Below are 22,899 nucleotides of genomic sequence, written 5' to 3' on the forward strand. Positions count from 1 at the left end.
GGTGTTTCCTGACTTGGCTGTTTGCCCCTTTTCCTTTTTTGTTCTGGCATCTCTCCTCCTCACCTCCAATTGTTTCCAGCTTCTGTCACAAGCACTCATTATGCTTGCTTAGTTGTGTTAAATTTTGGGCCAATATAATGCACTTTTCCTCAGCACAGCAGATGCACTACTTCTCACAACATTAAAGTACAAATGAAATGGCAATCTAGATGTCTTCAAATAATGTTTGCTTATCATTAAATAATAAAATTTAACAAGGGTTATAAAGCATAAAGCAGTTTTTATCCCAGATTTTCAGGCAAAAGTATTCAACTCAGGTGTAGAATTTCTGGAGCAGTTTTTACATCCAACTGCTCTGTAGCGGCTTAGTGTGAGGCAACTTCAAGTGATAGTTAAAGTGGAGGGCTTGGGAGAGTGGGGCATCATATCTGTATGGAAGTGTTACTTTGGAGCAGCAGTGTTTGTAGTGTTTTGCTTCTGGCAGTCCAAATAGATCCAACTGTGTCAATGGAAAGAAGTTCTATGTTTTGCAAGACTGTAAGGCAGCACACACACACTGGTACTATTGGAAAAAGGAGGCAAGTTTTCTGATGTCATGCCTTTTTCCAAATGTGAACTGACCAAACCTTGCTGCCTTGCAAAGCATCTGTGACATGTAACTGAATGGGTCTCTGGTCCACACAACTGAGAAAATTTAGTTCAAGACTGAAGTGCTATGTAGTATCTATATGAGCAAAAACTTTGCTATTGGTTTTAGGATCAGTATGTATAATTATGAAAATCCTGCTTGCATATACTTCTTGCAGATACTTGCCATATTTGGCAGATATTTGCAGGTATTTTTATCCCTAAAACATTGTGATTTTTTTTTTTTGTTTTATTTTTAATTGCTGGAAAAAACAAACAAGCAGTTCTATGTGTGGGTCTCTTCCTGTTGAACCGCTCTGCGATGTTTTTCTTTCATCATACTTATTGCTGAAGTTGAGTCTTACGAATTCTTCTAGTTTCCCTCTCCCAGTAAAGATCTTAGTAGTACCCAGTGCAGTCATCTGTCACTGTGACTCTGTAGTTGAATAGAAATAGTTGAGAAGGCTACAGAAAGACATCTGGGTTTGATCTGAGCTTCTGTCTGTTTGGACTTTACAGAGATATTTTAATGGCAGTTCTTCATCATAAACAAATGAGTGTTACATGTGAAATACTAGCTAGGATCCTTCCCAAAGCACTTTGAGATTTATGTATAAGATTGTTTCATTAACTAAGATAAGTTTTATATTGTTCTGTTTGTTTTCCAAGCTGTGTTGGGATCTTTTGATCTAACTCAGGCATTCCCAAATATTTATGTGTCCCTTTATATTTGAGTTTACAGAAGTAAGAAAGATGCTTTGCTTTTATGGTGTTTCAGAAATCTCCAGTTGCTTGGATATATGGCTCTGCAGTGTTTCCTCCTGTTTTTTTTTTTTTCTGCTACACTCTTCATATGTAGATTTTTATGCTTTTTGTCAGATCTTGTGATTGATTTTAATTGAATTAATATTAATCTAGTTCATTGAGGAACCTCAACTGGAAAATGCCTCAAATACCAACAGCTTTTCCGTAAGGTAGCTTGTAGTTGTGTGCCTCAGTGGAAGATGGCTCCTCTGTGCATCTGGAAGATGTTTGCAGAGGCACTGTGACTGCTACTGCTGTGTGAGAGGTGTGTGGATGTGCAAATTCTAATTGTAGGTATGATTGTTTATTCATGAGATCATGGAAACTGTTGGGAAAGTCTTCATTCATTCATTACTTTCTGTTGGTAAGGGGAGGCTGGGGTATGGTGCAGGGCTGGAGAATCCTTGGAGTGTTTAATGAGCAGCTTTCTGCGTTTATAGATGAGTTTGACTAAGACTGAAACTGTCTAGGAGATACAATAGGCTGTTTCTCACTGGGTTTTAAAAGAGAATAACTTTGATCATTTCAAACGCAATGAAGCCTGATGCTCCAGTGAGAAAGGAAAGTGGTAATTTATAGCTACCATTAAGGAAGCAAAGACAAAGACTGAGGGAAAGTTTCATTCTGAAGATTTATTAATGTGTATAAACCACCCTTACAACTAGAAATAGCTTGGTATTTCTCACAGAACGAAACAAAAGACAAAAGACAGTGAACTGGGGATGGGAGGGAGAAGTGGAAAAGAATACTGCATGCTTTGGCTTGTGCCCTGAAAGCTCAAACAACATTTAGCAACTTACGATTTCAGCGAATAATGGGTAGGCTGCTTTCACCTGCCAAAGGAAGGACATCTGTGGGAAATCCCTGGCTGGGAAAGGAGGTGGGATGGGGCTTGGGGCTGGTGATGTTGATACGCAGATAGAGTTCCCGGCATCAATGTGGTGTGGGTTCACGCGGGTACAGTGTGAGAAGGGGAATGTATGTGCTGCGGTGGGGGGTAATCACTTAGTAAAGACTATAGTACTGTGTGTGTGAAGAAAAGCAAGCAAGGCTGGAGTGTGCAGTGTGTGCATATGTATGTGTGTGTGTGTATATATGTATATATGGGTTATGACGGGATGCCGGCACAGGGTATCTTTGCATGGGCTTGTCTAGTAGAAAGAGACTGTCTTCCGGGCCGCTACAGGAAGGGGAGCCCCCGTTCAAATACACTTGCGCTGGCGCTAACAGGCTGCGTGTGAGGTATTTCATGTACCTTCGGGAAGCGCCGGGCTCCCCGGGACATCTGTGTTTGGGGTGCTGTGCAGGTGTTTGAGCGCCGGTGCCGAGGGTGGGTGCGCTGCTGCGGTCGGTGGAGGGTTTTCATGTGGGATGGGGCGGGCAGGGAGGACCGGCCGCCCCGGCCCGGGGTGGGGAGGCCCGCCCAGCCCTCGCCGCTGCTGCCCGCCGCCCCGCGCCCGCTGTCAGACACCTCCCTCCGCCGCCGCCGCCGCCGCCTCCTCCCGCCCGGCGGCGGCAGCAGCAGCAGCCGCAGCGCAGCCGCCGCCGCAGCGCCATCGATGGGGTCCGGCGGACGCCGCAGCGCGGCGGGGGCGCGGGCGCTGCCGCTGCTGCTCCTGCTGCTGCCCACGCCGGGCGCCCCGGCCGCCCTGCCCCTGCCCGGTGAGTGCCGCGCCGCCGGCCCGCCCTCAGCTCTGGACAGCGGCTCCCCGCGGGGCACCTGGCGCTGCCGGCGGGCGGGTGTCCCCCTGTCCCCTCAGGGAGCCGGGCCGGGCGGGCGGGAGGGGGGCGCCGTTGGCGAAGGGAAGGGGAGCCGCAGGCGAGAGGTGGCTGTTACCGCGTGAGGTGCGGCCGTTGGCGGGGCGAGCGCAGACCGTTACCGGAGAGGGAGGTCGCTCTCGGCAGGGCCCTGCAGGCACCGGCGGTGACTTTCCGATGCCGGTTCCCGGGAGCACGGTGACCCCGGGGGGCACGGCAGGCGGTTAGCGTGTCGCCTTTGCCGGAGTAGCGGGGAGGTAAACTGTGCGTGTGCCAGGGCTCGCTCTGCCTTTGGCCGCCGAGGAATAACGCCGGTAATTCTTCCTGCAACCTCCTCCGCGGCCGTCCTTACTGCCAAGTTTAAGGCTGCGATGTTTGCTCACAGCCTCCCTTCTCCAGGGTCTTTCTTCAGCTCAGGATACTGTCATTGCAAGAGGAAATCCCCTTCCCTGTGCCTACCGGTTATTTTTCCAGCCCTTTTCCCCATACTTCTGTATGCGCTGATGCTGGGGTTTTTTTTTGCTGCTGTTCTTTCCTGCACACTGCAGACCGCAGATGATTAGTGTAAAAATAAACTAGCAAAAAGGCCACTTCGCCGCTGGCGTGGGATCTGGTTGATGTCTCTGTGTCCTGGCCTTGAAGGAAGCCCCCTCCTTCGTGTGTGTTTTCTGGGCTCCCCTAGCAGGGGCTGGGAAGGGGAGAGCTTTCGAGGCAGGGACATGCAGCCAGCACGTGTGGCTAATGCTTCTTTCTGCCCGCTGGCTTCCCTTCCCTACCCATCCTTTCCTCCTGCCTCATCTACCTGAATCCCTACGAGGGAGGCCTCAGCTGTTCCCTGCACCCGTCCTTGCATCTGGCTCCCTCAGTTCACTGCATGCCATAATTTAGAGGCTTGACTTTTCCACAGATTCTGCTGCCCTCTTTGTCCCATGTTCCCCTCGCTTTCTGGTGGTGGTATCAGGGGACCCCATCACTGCTGTCAGTTCTATGTGCACCTGAGAGGCAGGAGAGCAGTGCTGCTCAAGCACTGGCTCTTTGCCTTGTTTCCAGCTGCCAAACGCCATTAGTAGTTAAAACCAAGTGAATACTTTCTGCAGTTGGCAGCTGCTGCAGTAGCTACAGGCATATTTTGTGACTTGGGGGGGGGGGAGGGAGGAGATGAATGCTATAATTGTTAATGGGAGAGGTGCTGGTTGAAATTCCCCTTCAGAAGGTGAACCCCACTATAAAAAGTTGACTGTTTAAGTATAGTCCCCTCCTGTAATTAATCCCCTTGTTCTAGGAGTTTGTACCAATATGGGGTGCTGCCTCTGCAATTCTTCCTTTTAGCCAGTTGCTGGAAATCTTCCTGTTACTGTGTTTGAATTCTCTTCTGCTGTATGAAAAACTTCTGCTGATCTCTTCTGCTGCCTGTAACTTTCATTCCTCTTCTTCTGTCTAGACTTCTCTGTCTCCAGGACTTCTTCCTGCTGGTGTTTCCCTTTCTCCTCATTTCCCCTCCTCTGAAGTTTCCACCTGGATATTTTGCTTCAGTATGCTGTGCTTTGTGATGGCTGGCCAGGTGATTTGGCAATGCTACTCACCAGCTACTATTCTTGTATTTAAAACATTGGTATTATCTATAAGTTACACATCTGTTTAATGGTAAGTCAGTTTTTTACATATTGGTGGTTGGCTGTGATTTTCAAAGTACATTTCTGTAAATTCCCTTTATTAGTTTAAAAATGATTTGGCTTCCTGAGGGTGATGTCATGGATGTGCTCAAGAGCTTTTCAATAGCTGTTCTTTGTTAACCAGAAATATTAACAGCCTCTAATGAATCTCTATAAAACTGTCAGCTAAATCTCACTTAGAATCTAATCCATAATACAGTATTTTGGGTGTATTTATAGGTGGGTACAAAAGCATAACACAAACTTATCTGAATTGTATACAAATACATCTGTATGCAAGTATAACTTTATACAAATTAAAGTTCAGATATGGTCTCTGCATATTTCTGTCCCGACTCACATATAATATACATGGTTGCATCTTGAGCGGGTGCTCAGCCTTATGTCACCTCATCAGCAATGTGTGCTGGAGCCGTGCTCTGTGCTCCACCTTCTGACATCTCTTCTGAATCTGTTGTCTTCCCACAGATGTGGATGAGTGTGCTGTGGGGCTTGATGACTGCCACCCAGATGCTATTTGTCAAAACACTCCGAAACTGTACAAGTGCATGTGCAAAGTGGGTTACACTGGCGAGGGGAAGAAATGTGAAGGTAAAGTGAGCCAAGCAATATGCTCTGCCTGTGTCAGCATGAGATATTGATAAGATAGAACCATTAAAAATAATGGCTTTGGAATATGGAGCGTGATTTGAAATCAAAATAGTCGTTGTTTCTTCACCCTATTTACTACTTGTTTACAAAATCAAAGGCTAACAGACTCCATGGTTTTTCATCTAGTAATATCACTTGGTCTAATAATTAGTTCCTTATTCTAATAATTAGTTCCTTAACCAGCAGCCTTAAAAAGTATAAGGTAAAGCTAGATGGGAATCTGAGGATGTTTTGTCACTTTTTAGAAACATTTGGCAAGTAATTTGTTAAATATAGTCTATTTACAGGACAATGATGACTTCAGACAGCAGTTGCTGCTCATATTTACACAGTTGCATCTCTATTCCATTCAAGCAATGATCCATCATATTGACTTTTGCTTTATTCCTTAGACATTGATGAATGTGATAATGACTTTAATGGAGGCTGTGTCCACGAGTGTTTCAACATTCCAGGAAATTACCGCTGTACTTGCTATGATGGCTTTATGTTGGCTCATGATGGCCACAACTGCCTGGGTAAGAAGTGTGTTTGTGACCATTGTGAGTGGGGATGCTAACATAACCCTTTAGCTGCATTCATGGGAAATGCATGGTGATGTGCTGGGCTGAATCGGCTCAGCTAGAAAAGAATGTTACAAGTGGGACTAAGGAATTCCAGGTACCATATACCATCCCAGTGTGGCTCTTTTCTTCTCTGTAGATGAGGAAATGAGGAAGATAATTGTGCTACATTTCTGTGAAGTGCTTTGGATTAAAATATGTGAAGTGCCATTTATTATTATGCTAAATGAGTATATGTAAAAGAGCATGTGCTATCATTGTCTTTTCTAAAGTTAGTTTAGGATAAGTTCTCAGGTGTGTTTCTGGGCTCCGAAATCTTCCCACTCCTACATTTGTAATGTGTGTATTTCTCATTCTTGCTGGGTCTGAGTACATACGTGCAAGCTGTAAGGAAAGGATAATTGTGAGCGTGCAGTAGCTGTCTATAACAGAGGCCATTGAAGTACAGAGGGACGAAGCCAAATGCTTGGAGTTTCTCTAGGTGGTTAATATGAAGCAAAGTACGCACCTCTGGAAACATGTTCAATCCTGGCAGTGCTCCCTTGACCTGGCATGCGCATGTTCTCTCACAAAGACTTTGATAGTTTACTTCTTTTTGTGTGCCAGCAGGTGAAAAATCTATAAAAATGGGTAACAAGACTGTGTGATTTTTATCCTTCATCACACAATGAAGCAGTGTACAGAAATGCATGAGTTGCCAGCCTGTTGGCCATGTGCTATGGACTTGGTGATATATGCTTGGGACAGAGTCTCATGGTGATGAAGCTATACTGCTTCCAGGACACACACTGGGTAAACTTGTGTGGCTCTGCCCCATGCTGTGGTACCTGTGCCATTTACTTTTTCAGAGATGCCTCTGTTTTTCTTTTCTGCTGCACTGGGTGTGGATGCACCAGGACAGGCTCCCATCCCCATGTCAATCAGGGAGAAACTTGCTCTCACAGCCTAGCTGGAGTTATTTCCCACTAATGTATGGCATATCAGGTGGGAGATGAGACCGCCCCTATGCTGTATCTTATGCTGGAACAAATCAGAAAAGCTCTGGATTCAGCTGGCATTGTGTGGGGTTTTACCTGCTGGGAATCTGGTGCATGCCCACAGATTGATTTTGTTACAGTGTAACTGGAGGAGAAGATGAAGTTACTAAGTTCCAAGTATTTCACTAAAGAATGGAGAGAGGGAAGCAAAATATCTGCTGGTGCTTTAATAAGAAGGGCATCTTGTATTTCTCTAGTGCATTTGTGTAAACATGTGGTGGAGTTCAGGTGAGGTTACCATGAAGGGCTGAATGAATGAAACCCTTGCCTCTTATACTGCCACCAAAGGGTGTATTCTCTTTGTATCCAGTAGCCTCTCTAGAACATACTTCAGCTGACTTGTTTGTGATCAGTAAGACCTAGATGTATCTTTGACCAAAATCGACCACCTGCTTTGTTACTAGGGAGCTCATTACGTGGCAGACTTGTAAGAATAAAATAAAATGTCATTGACATGCAATGAAGTTTTTACCACTGACCTGCCAATTTTGAGATGTGATGTAAATGTTAAATAAATGTTTTGGTATGCAGCAAATTGGATCACATCTTCTCTTAATCTGTTTATTTACTTTGCTCAAGCCAGGGTTGCCCTCCTCTCACCCTTATTTTTGAAGATCTCATCTCTGTGCCTGGGTTTAAGCCAAATAGACAATTACTTGTTGGAAAGAGATGATTTTTTTTGAAAGCTTTCCAAGGTCTGCATGACAGAAACATCTGCTGGAGTTCAAATCTGTGGTACTAAAGACCCATGGTGGCTGTTTATTCATGATTGTTTGCACATTCACATGACTGTAGAACTCCAAAATATTCAGCTTCTTTGTGATGGAGATATGTCAGCCGCTCTTTTTGCTACAGCAAGTCACATTCTTTTGCATCCAATTGGCTTACTCATTGCCTTTAGTAGAAATTTAATCTGTTGTAATACTATATTATACTGCTTACTAAAAGCCTTCCTCTTTCTCATTTTTAAGAAAGACAGCTGTTTTATGCCAGAAATGCTACAATGTTAAATTAAAAACATTGTACTATTAGCACAGGAACAATGAACAGAACAGGGAGCAAACATGATGTTCTATATAAAGTTGCAAATGAGACCAGTGCTTTGCCTCAGCAAGGTCTTGTCCTGGTTTTTAAGGGTCTGAGCATTTTTACTTCCTGTTCAAATTGGCATTTCTGATAATTACAGTAGGAAAATTCATTGCTTATGAAGGGGTAAAATTCCAGACAACTGGAATTTGAGTTGAACATCCTGTTCAGAGGCTTAGCTAAAGTTTTGCTACTTTTTGTTTCTCTTGGTTGTCTTGAAAGCAGAGCCCTCCTTCTATATTCTCTAGGATTGCTGAAGCTCTGCATGTTGCAAAATCAACATTAAAACTAAAACTTCTGCTGTTGTCTTTGACTGCAGTCAGGCAACACAGCAGCAGCCTGGATGGTAAGTGGTGATGATCTAGAGCTGAGGGAGGAGGATTTATTATCAATCTGAGCATTAGAACAGATATGATGTATGAATTCTACCTAGCGTGAAAATAAGGAGCGAAAATAGGTTTTAAGCTAAACTTATTTTGAGGTTTGCTTTTGCTTTTGCTTCAGAATGGGGAGCTTTCTGTAAAAACACCTTTTATAGCTTGATCGTGTTTGGATGCATCCCACTAAAGACAGAACCACATATGGATGATCAATCTAGATGTAAATATGCTAGGCTGCTGAGTGGTAGTACTAAACAGCTGCACTGAGAGACAGAGTATGTTCACATAGGTGGTATGGAGCCCTGTTTCTGAATCCACTGAGGGTACTTTGTTGTAACCAGTGGCTCTGGTTAGTTTGCCAGCATTTCTTGGAAGCCCTGTGATTGATGGGGGAAACTGTGAGCAGGGAAAGAGCAGCAGCAAAAATACACTTTCCCAAGGGTGACAGCAGAACATCAACAGCTAGCCTGGGGTGTGTAAGCTACCTGGGTGGTTATGTGCTGAGTCGATGTCTATCTGTACTGTATATTGAGTGGCTGCTGCCAATATGAGTGTAGTGGTGTTAGTACAAAGCTGATATCTCTTTTTTTTTTTTTTTTTCAGATACAGATGAATGCATGTACAACAATGGTGGTTGTCAACATATTTGTGTCAACACTGTGGGGAGCTACGAATGTCGCTGTAAGGAAGGGTTCTTTCTAAGTGATAACCAGCACACGTGCATCCACCGCTCAGAAGGTACTGGCTGCTTCCCTTCAGGCACCAAGCAGGCGTTTTGGACAGAAGCTAACTGCAAAATCTCTAAAGCATCTTTAAAAATATTTTTAGGTTGAGTTTTTCAAAGCTGTGAAGGGTCTTGAAGTCTCAACTCCTTTTAAAAGGAAGAGTATGTCAGAATCTTCTAAGTGACTTTGAAGACTCTTTACATCCCTTCTGCCCCTTTGATCCTAACCTGTATGTCTGCAGTGCTGTGTTTTGTTAAAGGCTGTACTGCTCTACTTCCAGTGTACTTTATGCTCTGTTGTGCAGCTAAGCTGTTTCCTGATCCAGGGAATGGCGACAAATTGAAGGCCAGTGAGTTCTGACCACTTCCAATGCCTTTACTTAGTTACAGAGCAATACCTGCATTACCTGCAGGTACCTTTTAGGTTCCCTGTACAGTGTTTAGATTTCAGCTAAGGGATTTATTGTTTGTCAGACCCAAAGGTATTCAAATCACATTCTTTGTTTTGAGTGAAACCTTTATGAAGTAACCTTTGAGAGATCAGAGAGCCTTGGATATCTAATTAAACTTCAGATTGAACAAAATTATTTTGGATGCCCTTGGGGAATACTTTAAAGTGGTTGCTCAGATCACGGAGTTGTCCATTGAACTGTACAGGGAATCTCTTACCAAGAAGTATTTTAAACTGTAAAGCTTTCTTTAATCTATGGCTTATCGTTGGCATGACTGTAAGAGGAATCTGAGAATGAATAAACAAACCCTACTTAAAAAAATCCCCATAGTGAAAAGATCAACATTTACAGATATATATGGCCATCACTGATGAGTGCACTGAGGTGGCTGTCATCGGCTTTATAGCTGAATTGATCTTTTGTTTGAATTAAGAATTTGTATTCTCAGCTACTCTGTATTGGGCTTGGTATCGCAGGGGTCTGCTGATGCATGGTGGTTTCTCAGGCCATTGCTCAGCTTGCCACAGCAGGAGCTGAGCCAGGAGTGGGGACAAGCAGTAAGGCTGCAGGGGTGGGGCAAGACATCTCCCTTCATGTTGCCTTGCTATCAGTGATGTGTGTGTGTGTGCATGGATTATGAATCTAAGGATGAAAATCAGTAGCTTCCACTTCTTGTCTTGTCCAATACCAAGAGAGGAAAATCCTCCAACTGTTTATTCTTACTTGCATACGTTCTACTCTCCAGAACTAACAGCAGCAGCATTTACTGTCATTAAGAGTTGTTCCCTAAATTGTACCTTTGGAAATTTTTCAGGTTATGCTGTGACTGTTTACCTCCTGCCTCCCTGCCATTTCTGTGAACAATCCATGGGATTCCCCACTTTTTTTTCGTTGGGTGGGCAGGTCTGTTGTAAGCCAAATCTCATTGCTTCATCTTTCCCCTCACATTGTTCTCTGCTTTTCTGCTTGTTGCTAGGTCTTCTGTTCTCTGCCTTGTGTATGCATCTCTCAGTGTGTATACTTTATTAGTTCTCTTTTGAGACCTCTCAACATTGATTGAAACGGTGTTTGGCACCTACTGTCTAGACCATCTATTCAGTTTTGCTTCTTATTTGTAATGTGAGGTAGTATTTCCTTCCCTGTCTCCCAGCCCAGTTAAGAGAGTGCATACAATAGTTCTTGAGAGACCTTTCTAGTGGTCTGCAATACTTTACATACTCAGAAAAAGAGTGAAATGGACTTGAAATAGGAAAAATAGAGGGGCTTGAAGCTGTTGTATTCCTCCTAGTGTATGACCAGGGTAACTAAGAGTTATCTACCTTTCCAAGTTTATCTGCAAGTATTTTCTGGGTTCCCTGTCACCTGCTGTGACATGGGATTCATGGTCAGATAGCTATTTAGAGGAGAGTTTGATAATTAAAGCTGATTTTTCATCTGATGTGACAGTGTTGATCTGAAGCACAGTGCAGTTCTGAGAGGGCTGAATGGTTCTGCCTAACCCCCTCCTTAAACCACAGGAACTCAGAGTATCTTGGGACGTTGTGCACAATCCTATTTTTTTTCTTGACTGACTGCTCTGAATGAGCTCTTCTTCACCTGTGTGTGGAAGAATGGATTTACTCTGGGAGACTGTTATAGTAGTTGGCAGGGCAGCCATGCACTTGTAGCGTTTCTGTTTTTAACTTGCTCCTTATTAGAGAATACAAAAATTTGAAGAAAAACAGTTTTTCCCAAGTAAATATGTAGTACATCTTGTGGTTGCTGTTGCTATCGGTCAACAAAGCTTGCTACTCTTCCTTGTGGTATTTCACAGTCATAGTTATCTACTGTTGGACTGAATCAATGGTAGTGAACCGGATGTGCATGTTGATAGTCACATTTGAAATCACTGTGTGGACTGAAAGCTTGTACACAGGAGACCGTCTTAGCTACTGCTCTTAGAGCCCTCCTGGCTGTGGAGAACAGTCAGGCAACCAGCAAACTTTTAGAAAAAGTTGCCTTAATACAAGGGTGTACAAAGCATTAAAAAAGACTAAAGTGCTCTTGGGATGTCCTGTTCTGCTGGCTGTTCTGCTGACAAATGCTTCTCACCATTTGTCTATCAGAGGGTGACTCTGAGAATCTCTGGTATTGCTCCTTAGAATTGCATCCTCTCCCTCTGTTCTATTGAGCACCTGTTTGAATGTGCCCTAAGTGGAGCCTTAATGTTCTTAGCAGGTTGGTGGTCATGTCCCTAGTCTTCTGTGTAAAAAAATTTAAACACAGAGATTAATGTGACCTGATGGGGAAATACTGTGCTGGCTTTTTGCTTTTGTCTTGCCAGTGATGAAAGTGCTCAGATCTCACTGAAGCTTGCTGGGTAATTTCATGAAAGTCTAGCCATCAGGAATGGCTTGGAGTCCACTAGGCTAGGCAGGCACTGGGTTTGGCTCTCTTGGCTGTGTGTGGTGACCAAGAGACTCATCCTAGACACTTGTGCACCAGTAGGGCAGTCTCTCCTGCAAGCGAAACTGTGTGTCTGAGAAGCATGTGGTGGGATTTGACCAACATTTGCTTGGGCTTTGGTTCTGGACCACAATCTGCCATTGCAACAGCTCTGGAACAGTGTGACCTGGGAGACTTTGTATCCGTGAAGGAGTTTACAGTCACACAACATTTGTAGTTTTACAGACATTTCTTATATACAACCGTATAAAATGGGGCTGAGGAGAAATCTACCACATTTGGAAACAAGCAGCAGCTTCATAGTAAACGCTATATTTACTATGTGTCTTCTATGAAATGCTGTCTTTTGGGTCAGCTAAATTTTGGTGGGTTTGTTCATGTACCTTGTTACACAATGGGTACTTTGTTATTAAAATGTGCCCAGGTTTGGGAAGTGCAGTTTTAGCTTTCTCTGGGAGACCTGATTGAATTCTGCTCACTTAGAATGGAGAATCCAAAACTGAGCATTTAAGCCATTTGTCTGATGTCAGTGAACTTTACCAAAGTACCTGCTTGAGCAGTTTCCCCTTTGGTAGCTCAATAGAGACAAAAGAAGAACTTTATTAACAGAAACCAGGCAGATAATTCTGTTAATGCTTTCTAAGACCTGTGAGCTAACAGACCAAATCACACTGCATGCTTAAGAACAGAAATGTCACAAAAACACTAGAGTTAATGAAGCTAATTTATGGCCTCATAGGTTGTCTTGTTCCTTGACTGACAGCACAATAATGGATCACAGCTTTCATGTGGGCTCTTTGAGCTGTGGCTGTGTGCTTCAGGATTTGAAGTGTCATTGTCTTGTTAGACTTCTACAAAGTCTTCACTGTGGGAAAGGAATCAAAAAGCCATTACAGCAAAGTAACCTAGGATCTGCAATATCCATTGTTTTGTTGCTTAAAGCTGTCTTAATAGAGAAAGGGTACTGTAGCTTGTGCTTCAGATGGCAAGACTGGCCCTGTATAGAGCAAGGACCTAACTGAAGTGTAGTGGAATAGTGGTGACGAGCTGAGCTCTGCTTGCCAATACAGAGTTTTTGTTTCACTGAGTAATAAGACTGTGAAAAGGGCTTGTGTAAGTTTAAAAAATATCTAGGATGTGGAATTGTTCAAACAATCCCTTTTTAGCAACACAGTCACCTTCTCATTCTCTCTGATTGTACATCTGCTCAACTCAGGAGAAGTTCACTGTGGTAATGTGGGATAAGCCCTTGCAGCCAAAGTGTGCTTTACTTGGTCTTCTCACATGAAGTATTCTCACCAAGGAGGAAGAGATTTTGGTGTAATATGTCTTATAAGAGCCCAAGACAGAAAATTTGATGACAATGGTGTGTTTCCTGTAAAACTGAGGAGAGCATTCAGTTGCCCTCTCTCCCAATTTTGTGGCACTGTGGAATACTACAGCAAAAACCTTTGGTATATTGTTAGAAGAAAAGCTGTTCTTGTAGTTTGGCTTAATGATCCCAATTATAATCCACCCAGCTGCTGTATAGTTTTAAGTTGTGTGTGTACAAATTGTGTCACCATCTTGCCAATACGAAGTAAAAGAAGTTTTTGCAATAATTTCAGCAACAATTCCTTCCTATTTAATTGACTTCAACTTTTTGCAAAGACTAGACCAGACACTTTGGCAGGCATTGAGTGCTGGTACATGAACAGCTCGTAACTGTCAGAAACCAAAATGGACATATTGTTTTTAGGAGGTGCACCAAAAGGAAGGAAGTCACTAGTGTAATGTTGCTTTTTCATTTGATTAAAACAGGCACTGGCACTAAATTCTGTCCAGCTGGGAAGGTAGACATACAGAATGCTGTGATAAACCCCAGTGGGGTTATTTTGGGAGGTATTTATTGAAATCAGAAAAAAATTGAAAACGAAATGGTAATCAGAAAAGAGAATCGACATACAACATATGTGCAATCTGTATATCTGCCTGGTCTCTACTTGGTCACTGCTGAGGTAGGTTATGACTTTGGGAATCTGCTTCATACACCAGTAATTGAAATAGGAATGACTCTGTGACTGTTAGCCTAGGCATTCCTGTGTCTCGTGGCTGCTCTTTTAAGCAGAGAAATAAGAGCTTCACTTAAGGCTTTGATTTTGCAGGTATCAGCCACCTTGCAGTTTTTATAAAAGATATGAGGAGTTTTTACAATCACTGGTATAGAGTGAGAGCATTGGATGAGAATGCAGATGCTGTACAGATCTAGGGATGTTGCTTTTTCACTTCGCAGTCAAAGAATATGGGCACAGAAGATCACAGATGAAGAAATCTTGGAGCCATTGGTTTTGCAGGACTGGACTTCCTGCCTTTCCTTTCTTGTAAGCTTATACTTCTTGTCCTAACACTGTAGTGTTCCCACATGTAGCAGGCTGTTGCCTGTGTGTGTATTCAGCTGAATTCACCTCTGTGCCTGGCAAAATCTTGGAGCAGATTCTCCTGGAGGGCATGCTAAGGCACATGAAAATCAACAAGGTGCTTGGTGACAGCCAGCATGGCTTCACTAAGGGGAAATCCTGCCTGATCAATTTGGTGGCCTTCAATGATGGGGCTACAGAACTGATGGACAGGGGTAGAGCAGTTGATGTCATCTACCTGGACTTGTGCAAAGCATTCGACACTGTCCCACATGACATCCTTGTCTCTAAATTGGAGCGACATCAATTTGATGGATGGACCACTCGGTGGATAAAGAACTGGCTGGACGGCTGCACACAAAGAGTTGTGGTCAATGGCTCAATGTCCAGCTGGAGACCAGTAACAAGTGGTGTCCCTCAGGGATCGGTGTTGAGGCTGGTCTTGTTCAGCATCTTTGCTGGTGACATGGACAGTGGGATTGAGTGCGCGCTTAGCAAGTTTGCCGATGACACCAAGCTGTGTGGTTCGGTTGATATGCTGGAGGGAAGGAATGCCATCCAGAGGGACCTCGACACACTTGTGAGGTGGGCAGATGCCAACCTGATGAAGTTTAACCATGAGAAGTGCAAGGTCCTGCACCTGGGTCGGAGCAATCCCAGGCACAGCTACAGGTTGGGCAGAGAAGAGATTCAGAGCAGCCCTGCAGAGAACGACTTGGGGGTGTTGGTCAATGAGAAACTGAATATGAGCCGGCTTCAGTGTGCGCTCGTAGCCCAGAAAGCCAACCGTATCCTGGGCTGCATCAAAAGGAGCGTGACCAGCAGGTCAAAGGAGGTGATCCTGCCCCTCTGCTCTGCTCTTGTGAGACCTCACCTGGAGTATTGCGTGCAGTTCTGGTGTCCTCAACATAAAAAGGACATGGAACTGTTGGAACAGGTCCAGAGGAGGGCCACGAGGATGATCAGGGGACTGGAGCACCTCCTGTATGAAGACAGGCTGAGGAAGTTGGGGCTGTTCAGCCTGGAGAAGAGAAGGCTGTGTGGAGACCTCCTAGCAGCCTTCCAGTATCTGAAGGGGGGCTATAGGGATGCTGGGGAGGGACTCTTCATTAGGGACTGTAGTGATAGGACAAGGGGTAATGGGTTAAAACTTAAACAGGGGAAGTTTAGATTGAATATAAGGAAGAAATTCTTTACTGTGAGGTGCTGAGGCACTGGAATGGGTTGCCCAGGGAGGCTGTGAATGCTCCATCCCTGGCAGTGTTCAAGGCCAGGTTGGACAGAGGCTTGGGTGACATGGTTTAGTGTGAGGTGTCCCTGCCCATGGCAGAGTGGTTGGAACTAGGTGATCTTAAGGTCCTTTCCAACCTTAACTATTCTATGATTCTATGACTTTATGTGACTGTTGCCTGCACACAGGGATGATGAGGATGCTGATGCTCCTGCACTTGTCCTGTTTTGCAGAAGGTATGAGCTGCATGAATAAAGATCATGGCTGTGCCCACATCTGCAGAGAAACGCCCAAAGGAGGAGTTGCCTGTGAATGCCGACCAGGATTTGAGCTGTCCAAGAACCAGAGGAGCTGCATTTGTATGCAACATTCTGCATATGCTTATGGTTTTTAAAAAAAAAAAACAAAGCCCCCCCAAAATAGTGTTCTGTTTGCAGTGATATTGGTATGGTATTGCTAAACTGTCATGACATGCCTAAAATGTGTGCATTTGAATTGAACTAAAATCAGTGGCTTTACTGGACACTATCACACCAGTCTATTGGTTGCTACAATCTATTGGTTGTAGTTTGAGAATTGCACCATCATTCATAATGACAGGAAGTTTGGCTCTGCAAGAGAGCTCTGCAGTGTTTAAGTCTTCAGGAAGGCGGCACGTTAGAGGTGTCTTGGATAGTCAAATGGAGACAAAAATTGCACACTGTCTTTCAAAGATGCTGGAAGTACTTGTGAGATGTAACATATATTTTCTTCCTAGTAACATGTAATCATGGAAATGGTGGCTGTCAACATACATGTGATGATGCAGATAATGGGCCTATTTGTGGATGTCACCCCAAGTACATCATGCATGTAGATGGGAAAACCTGCTTGGGTCAGTATATGGTGGGGAGAGGTAGTCTTCTGTTGATGACCAGCTCTAACTGGTGTGGTGTTGCTGTATGTCCATGATTAATGCTCCTCATAATAGTATGGCTAGAAAGTATCAAGGAATCTAAAACTCATAAAACTGCTAATGCATGAGAGAACTGGTTGGGTCCTGGCAACTATTACTTCCCTGCATAAGTAGCTACCTAATATTACCGCAGCCTGTAATTACCATGGGTCCCTCTGAAGCACAAGGCTTGTCACTAGCCAAAGAAGATTCCCCCTTCTCTTCAGGATATTTTAGGTTCAGTTTCTTGTATAGCATGAGCCAGAGAGTGTAACCAAGATGTATATCTGTTAAAACCAGAACTCAGGAGTAAATTGAAGTACAGTTTTTGCAAGGCAGTTATCGAGAAAAAAAACGACTTAAGATTTATATAAAACTCACTTAAGATTTATATTCCAGTCTCTGGAAGAGTTTGTTGCCTGTTGACTGAAATCACTGAAATGCTCAGGCATGACTGGTTGGTCCTTCTATTAGTCCATGATAGATGAGGACAACGTGCTCTTAACTGAGCAGTTTATGACAGTTCAATTAGTTCTTTCATCTTGTTGCTGTTCACTACATCCGTAGCACTTCATCTGCTTTGTTGAGATTCCTGAAACAAACATCAGTTGTAAGGAAGCAACAAAAGCACAGAAGAGAAGTATTCTCATGGTTTCGACTGAAGGGTTGACATGATTTTCATTATTACTTTATTTAAAAAAAAATTATTTCTGCCTAGTCTGTTCTGACAATCTGTGATAATTCAGCATGTGATGCAGCTGATTGCATGTGTGTACATATTGAATATCAGGTGGGGCCTCTGGTCTGGGCACCTTTACTCATTTGCTTTTTTCATGTTCATTACAGAGAGGGAAGAGACTGCTGTTGAAATTTCTGAGGGAAACACTACAGCAGGAGCTGATGTGGACAAGAGGGTGAAGCGACGGTTGCTTATGGGTAAAAGTGCTTATCCAAAATGATTTTGCTATTTCCTGAAACCTTTTAGATTGAAGAATTGTTGGGGCTTTTTTTACTGTAACCATCATAGCTCTTAGCTGAATTCTGCCTGAGATGTGCCAGTCCGTTTTAAGGAAATAATATTATTACATAATGTATAAAAACCTAAGTACGTTATTTGTGGCATTCAGTAGGAGGTGTTAGGAAGTTGCTCTTGAAGTAGCATATATTTCCATGGTTCTAATTCATCATGGGAATGCAGTACAATCCCTCTGTGCCACAGGTTTAGTGTGATTGTGGAGGAAACACTGTTTTACCTGCTTATTTTCAATTGAAAATACACTTCTGCTTGGAATACAATTGGGCACAGTGGTGGGTCTAGAAAGACATGTTAGGATGCAAGCACATCTTATTCTTCCTAGAGGTGTTTGCATCTGGCCCAGAATGCCAGCCTGAGACTCTGTCACTACTGGGAAGGCACTGGCATGGGAAGCAATCACTGTGGTCTCAGGGCAGCTGAGTCAGTGGATGTCCACCTCTCAGAAGCCCTTACTCCAGGCAGTCAGGGTGATTTACCATGCTTACTGTCATTTGCACAGAAGTGCACTGGAACATGGAGGCTGAGGAAGAAACTACCAGAAGTATAGGGCTCTGAGCTCCTGAATCCATATTTAGACATATAAATTAAGAGCCTCATTTAAAAAACAAAACCAAAATCCTCACGAAACCAACCAACCAAACATAAAAAAAACAACCAACCAACCCACAGCAATATGTTTCTGTGGAAAGGGGAAGGAAAAAGAGTCACTCTGTCTTCACTTGCAAGTTAGGCACAACCTCGCAGCATTGAATGTGAGGTGGGAGACTGGGGGGAAATGAACCAGTAAAGATCTCAAAACCTGAGAATAAATAACATACGCTGATGCTGCAGAAAACATGGAGACAGAGCTAGAAAGAGAGGAGTTCAAAAAGCAGATGGAAAAAATGATCTTTGCATCTCTCTGGATCAGTATGTGCTGGATAAAATTGCATTTGGATAGCCAGTGGAAAGGCTGTTAGACTGGCTATGGTGGTTAGACTGACTACAAGAAGATGAATGCCAAAGAGTGAGTTATTTCTATTTAGCTGGATGTGAAGGAACTGTATCTAAGGGGTGTTCAGAAGGTTTGGTGAGATTTATACGTGGTTTGCATAGGGGTAGTTAAAGGAGCATGAGGTTGAGATGGCATCTGGCTGAGAAGGCAGGAGGATCGCTCAGTGTAGGTGTAATCCACCATAACTGGGAACACAGATAGCATGTGAAGGTGTGTTGGAAATGATTTAAGAGAACTGGTTTAGTAGGGCTGAGTGTAATCGGGTATCTGAGCGTTGGTGGGAAATGTGCAGAGTTTCAGCTGGGATTGAGTGTGGGCCTAAGGAGTCAGACTGACAGGAACAGATGAATCACTGAGGAGTGGGGATTTATGTTTGAAGATGAGAATGTTCAGAGACAATATTTCAGTTTGTAGAGTCTGCAAAAAACATGGATGTAGCTGAGGCAGGGATTTTGCCAACACATGTATTTAGTAGCTGCTCATGTATACTAGGCTAAATGTAGTTGAATAGCAGTGTGCTTGGAACCATGCCTTCTATCACATGATGTTTCTTGTTGCCATTATAATATCCTTGAGCAAACTTCAGCTTTATGTTGTTGGCTAGAAACGTGTGCAGTAAATAATGGTGGCTGTGATCGTACATGTAAAGATACATCTACCGGAGTTCACTGCAGCTGTCCTGTTGGGTTCACACTCCAGTTTGATGGGAAGACATGTAAAGGTGAGTTTTATGCTGGTGGGCACATACATACCAACACCTTATCATAAGGTATTCATCTTCAAATGCAGGTAATCCAAGTCAGTATGTGTAATCTGACCTAAGAAAGGATGCAGCCAGGGGTAGATGCACAGTTTCCATTGTGTCAGGTGCATCACACCACCTCACCACTTTCACCCCTCCTGCCAAGCTGGCCTCATTTTTCACAGTAGGAGGTAATACAGGTCTGTGGTAAAGTAGAGGTCTTTACTGGGGGAGGTAGGCATGTCTGTTCTTACAGGCATTAGTTCAATAAACTGCTATTTTAACTGCAGTCAGCTGGGCATCAGAACAGTTTAGAAGTAAATATCAGTGTGTAAATAGGGATATGTGAATAGAATTACTCGTACTGGCCCAAGCAGCTCTGGTGAGAGTACTGGAAAGAAGCAAATGGACATTTAGGTTGTATATTAGAATACATTTTCCAGTAATTAGATATTAAGACTGTTCTGCAGGCAAAAAAATGATGGAATCCACATGCCTGAGTCAATTAATATTAAAGAACTCATTCTAATGTTGGCATGAAAAGGATGGGGTAGCTCAGGAAGTTTCCTCTGTCTGAGATTTCTGCAGGGATTAGGGAGAGGAAATGGAGAGAATGTTTAAAAAGCTAAAACCTGTTAGAGAAGATTTAAGTAAAAATATTTCCAAGCATAACTTAGGGAAATTATCTTTTGCAAATACATGCACCCAAGTGTAATTGACAGCAATATGTTAAATGAAAGCAAGTAACGCTGTCATGGGGCTGAATGAGCCAGATCGTTCATAAGAGCTGGATCTGATCATCCTTAAAATTTGTAATAGTTCACTAGATTTTGTTTCTGGGCTTCATTAACCAATTGGATTTGTCTGTGTTCTGGATCCGGCAGTGGAAGTATGTTGGATGTAGTATGTTTATTTGCTGAAGCACTTTTTTTTTGTTACAGATATTGATGAATGCCAGTCCAATAATGGAGGCTGTGATCACTTCTGTAAAAACACTGTTGGCAGTTTTGATTGCAGCTGCAGAAAAGGATTTAAATTGTTAACAGATGAGAAGTCTTGTCAAGGTATGTGCACTGGAGTAGCAATAGAAGTAGAACAAATCAGTGTGGCTTGGACATCTACTACAATGATGAAGTGATGATGGACTCCAGAATAATTTCCATGCCTCAGTTTTGGGTTTTCTTGTTTTGTTTTGTTTTCTTTTCAGAACAGCTGTTGAGTTAATACATACAGTTGGCTTGATACTATTGTAGGAGGTATGTTTAATGGCACAGTGAACTATTATCTGGAAGCAACAGAAATAGTATCATATTAAAAAGATTTTTATGAGGATAATGCTCCCTCTCTTCTATTAATGATTTTCAAGTAATTTACAGGGAAAAAATAGGCAATATCTCTCTGTCCATCTTACTGACTAGTTTATAATTGCAGTGAAATTATTTTTTCTTAATGAGACATTTAGATGCCATGAATTCATTATATAAAGAAAAAAAGACATTATGTGATCTATGAAATTATAGGCCTGTAGACACACTGAAATTGCTATTCCCTAAAACATAGAACATTTGATTTTTAGGTTGACATGTATTTTTCTGTGAGACTTGCAAAGCATGTTTGCTTTTCTGTATAATGGTTTGTAAATATAGATTTAGCAATCCTGTTTAAGCTGCTTAAATACATTAAAATGTAAAGATCAGAGTGGTTCGTAGTTTTGGAAAAGCTACAGTATGAAACAATGTAAAGCCAGGTTGGAAGGTGAATAATTCCATTTCCTAGACAACCCACTGACATTAATGATGAATTTCAGAAAGCTAAACTGACCAACAGAAGATAGTTTTCACCTGGGTTTTTGATGCATTCTTATCCTTTCAGAATCAGACAAAGAACAACAATTTTACGGAACAAACTTACTATAAAACCACAACATATTTAAGATAGTTTTTCATTGGTGTTGTTGTATGTTTGTTTGTTTATTTTGTTTTTAATGGAATCTTTTTATGAATGTATTTTTAAGATTTACATCTCCCTTTTGTCACTGTCACTTCCCTAGATTGTTTCAAAAGTGGTATCTTGAAGCATGCCAAAGCCCAAGAAAAAATAATGATATAATGTGTCAGTCATGCTGATGGGAACTTTTGTGCATCTTACAAAATTTTTACATGTCATGCATAATGTCCTAACACAGAAGTTTTAGGTGCTTTTGATGGTATAATAGATACTTAGGGCTTCAGAGTGATGGGAATTTGACCACTTTACCGTTCAATTCACCAAGATCATGATTAGGCTATTGTAGTAACTATGCTTTACAACGATGTGTGCAAAGTGATTATAATGCCAAGGAAAACTGCCACTGGAGAAAACAGGTATCTTGGCAGCCTTTAGAGACAGACATTAAAGTCTAAATATACAGTATAATGGATCTGTGGAAAAATTCAACAAATTATTCCAGTCATCTGTCTTCAGGTGAATCTTGGAGAACATGGTGATTTTCAGCAGGCTTAAATCAGGCATTGCATGTTCACATAGAGTTAAAAATGTGACCTTTGCTTTCATTTATTGTGAAAAAACAAAGACAATACTTTCTTCTGTAAATCTGTTTCTGCAGATCTAAGGTAGAATTTCTGTTAATGAAATAAAAGTTCTGTCAGCATTTTTTTTTTCTCCTGTAGAATAGAAATAATTGTTTTTAAACAGAATTCTAAAAATGTAGCAGCAGATTTTATGCTTGCCAAGAAAAATCTTGTTCCGCAAACTACCTGTTCTTTTAAAAGCTGTCATTCATTACATCCTTTGCTTTAAAATAATTTGCTTAGTTTTTTGCTTAGTTTAGATAAATCTGTGTTGAACTTTGTTAGCTCATCAGTGCTCCCTTGTTAGGCGGAAAGATACTGATGTATTCCTTTAACACTTGCAGACATTGATGAATGCTCTTTTGAACGGACATGTGACCACACGTGCATCAATCATCCAGGCACCTTTGAGTGTACTTGTAACAAAGGATATGCTCTCTATGGCTTTACACATTGTGGAGGTGAGTTATAAAAAGACACTACATGCCATGCTGTTGCCACAGGTCTAATTAGTGTCTGTGCAAGACACAAGCCTATGTGTATGCCATAGGTGGACAGAATAAATTTTACTCTCTGCTGTGATAAGGAGGCACGTCAAAAGTAGAAACTAATCCTGCTCATTTCTGTCTTTGGTCAAATGTTTTTGCCTTCACACCCTGCATCCAGAAAGCATCTATGACTACTAGAACAAACTGATGCGTTTTGCACCTGGGTGTGAAAGCCTTAATTTGATAGAATTTTCACATGCAGAAGTCTTATTGACTTCAATGAAAAGTCAGTGGACTTGCACTTAAAG

At 42.5% G+C, this 22,899-nt stretch overlaps 1 protein-coding gene across 4 annotated transcripts in view; it reads left to right on the plus strand.

The window, feature by feature from the left end:
• The first annotated feature begins 1,791 nt into the window (after window positions 1–1,791).
• The window catches only part of SCUBE2 (signal peptide, CUB domain and EGF like domain containing 2), a 42,943-nt gene continuing 21,835 nt past the window's right edge, over window positions 1,792–22,899 (plus strand). The window contains exons 1-11 of one of the 4 annotated variants that reach the window (XM_061462958.1): window positions 1,792–2,332; window positions 2,395–2,761; window positions 5,331–5,453; window positions 5,906–6,031; window positions 9,183–9,317; window positions 16,061–16,186; window positions 16,585–16,701; window positions 17,608–17,697; window positions 19,396–19,512; window positions 20,475–20,597; window positions 22,448–22,564. In XM_061462958.1, coding sequence (XP_061318942.1) covers window positions 5,411–5,453; window positions 5,906–6,031; window positions 9,183–9,317; window positions 16,061–16,186; window positions 16,585–16,701; window positions 17,608–17,697; window positions 19,396–19,512; window positions 20,475–20,597; window positions 22,448–22,564 — 994 coding nt within the window. In that variant the 5' untranslated portion in view covers window positions 1,792–2,332; window positions 2,395–2,761; window positions 5,331–5,410. Of the gene's footprint in view, window positions 2,333–2,394; window positions 2,762–4,228; window positions 4,834–5,330; window positions 5,454–5,905; window positions 6,032–8,406; window positions 8,546–9,182; window positions 9,318–16,060; window positions 16,187–16,584; window positions 16,702–17,607; window positions 17,698–19,395; window positions 19,513–20,474; window positions 20,598–22,447; window positions 22,565–22,899 lie in introns of those variants that run through there. The other 3 variants (XM_061462960.1, XM_061462957.1, XM_061462959.1) reach the window with 3 other exon arrangements.

This window comes from Pezoporus flaviventris, unplaced genomic scaffold (assembly GCF_033815535.1).
Source record: "Pezoporus flaviventris isolate CSIRO_AGI_PZ_B2104156 unplaced genomic scaffold, CSIRO_AGI_Pfla_v1 ptg000036l, whole genome shotgun sequence".
NCBI lineage: Eukaryota > Metazoa > Chordata > Aves > Psittaciformes > Psittacidae > Pezoporus > Pezoporus flaviventris.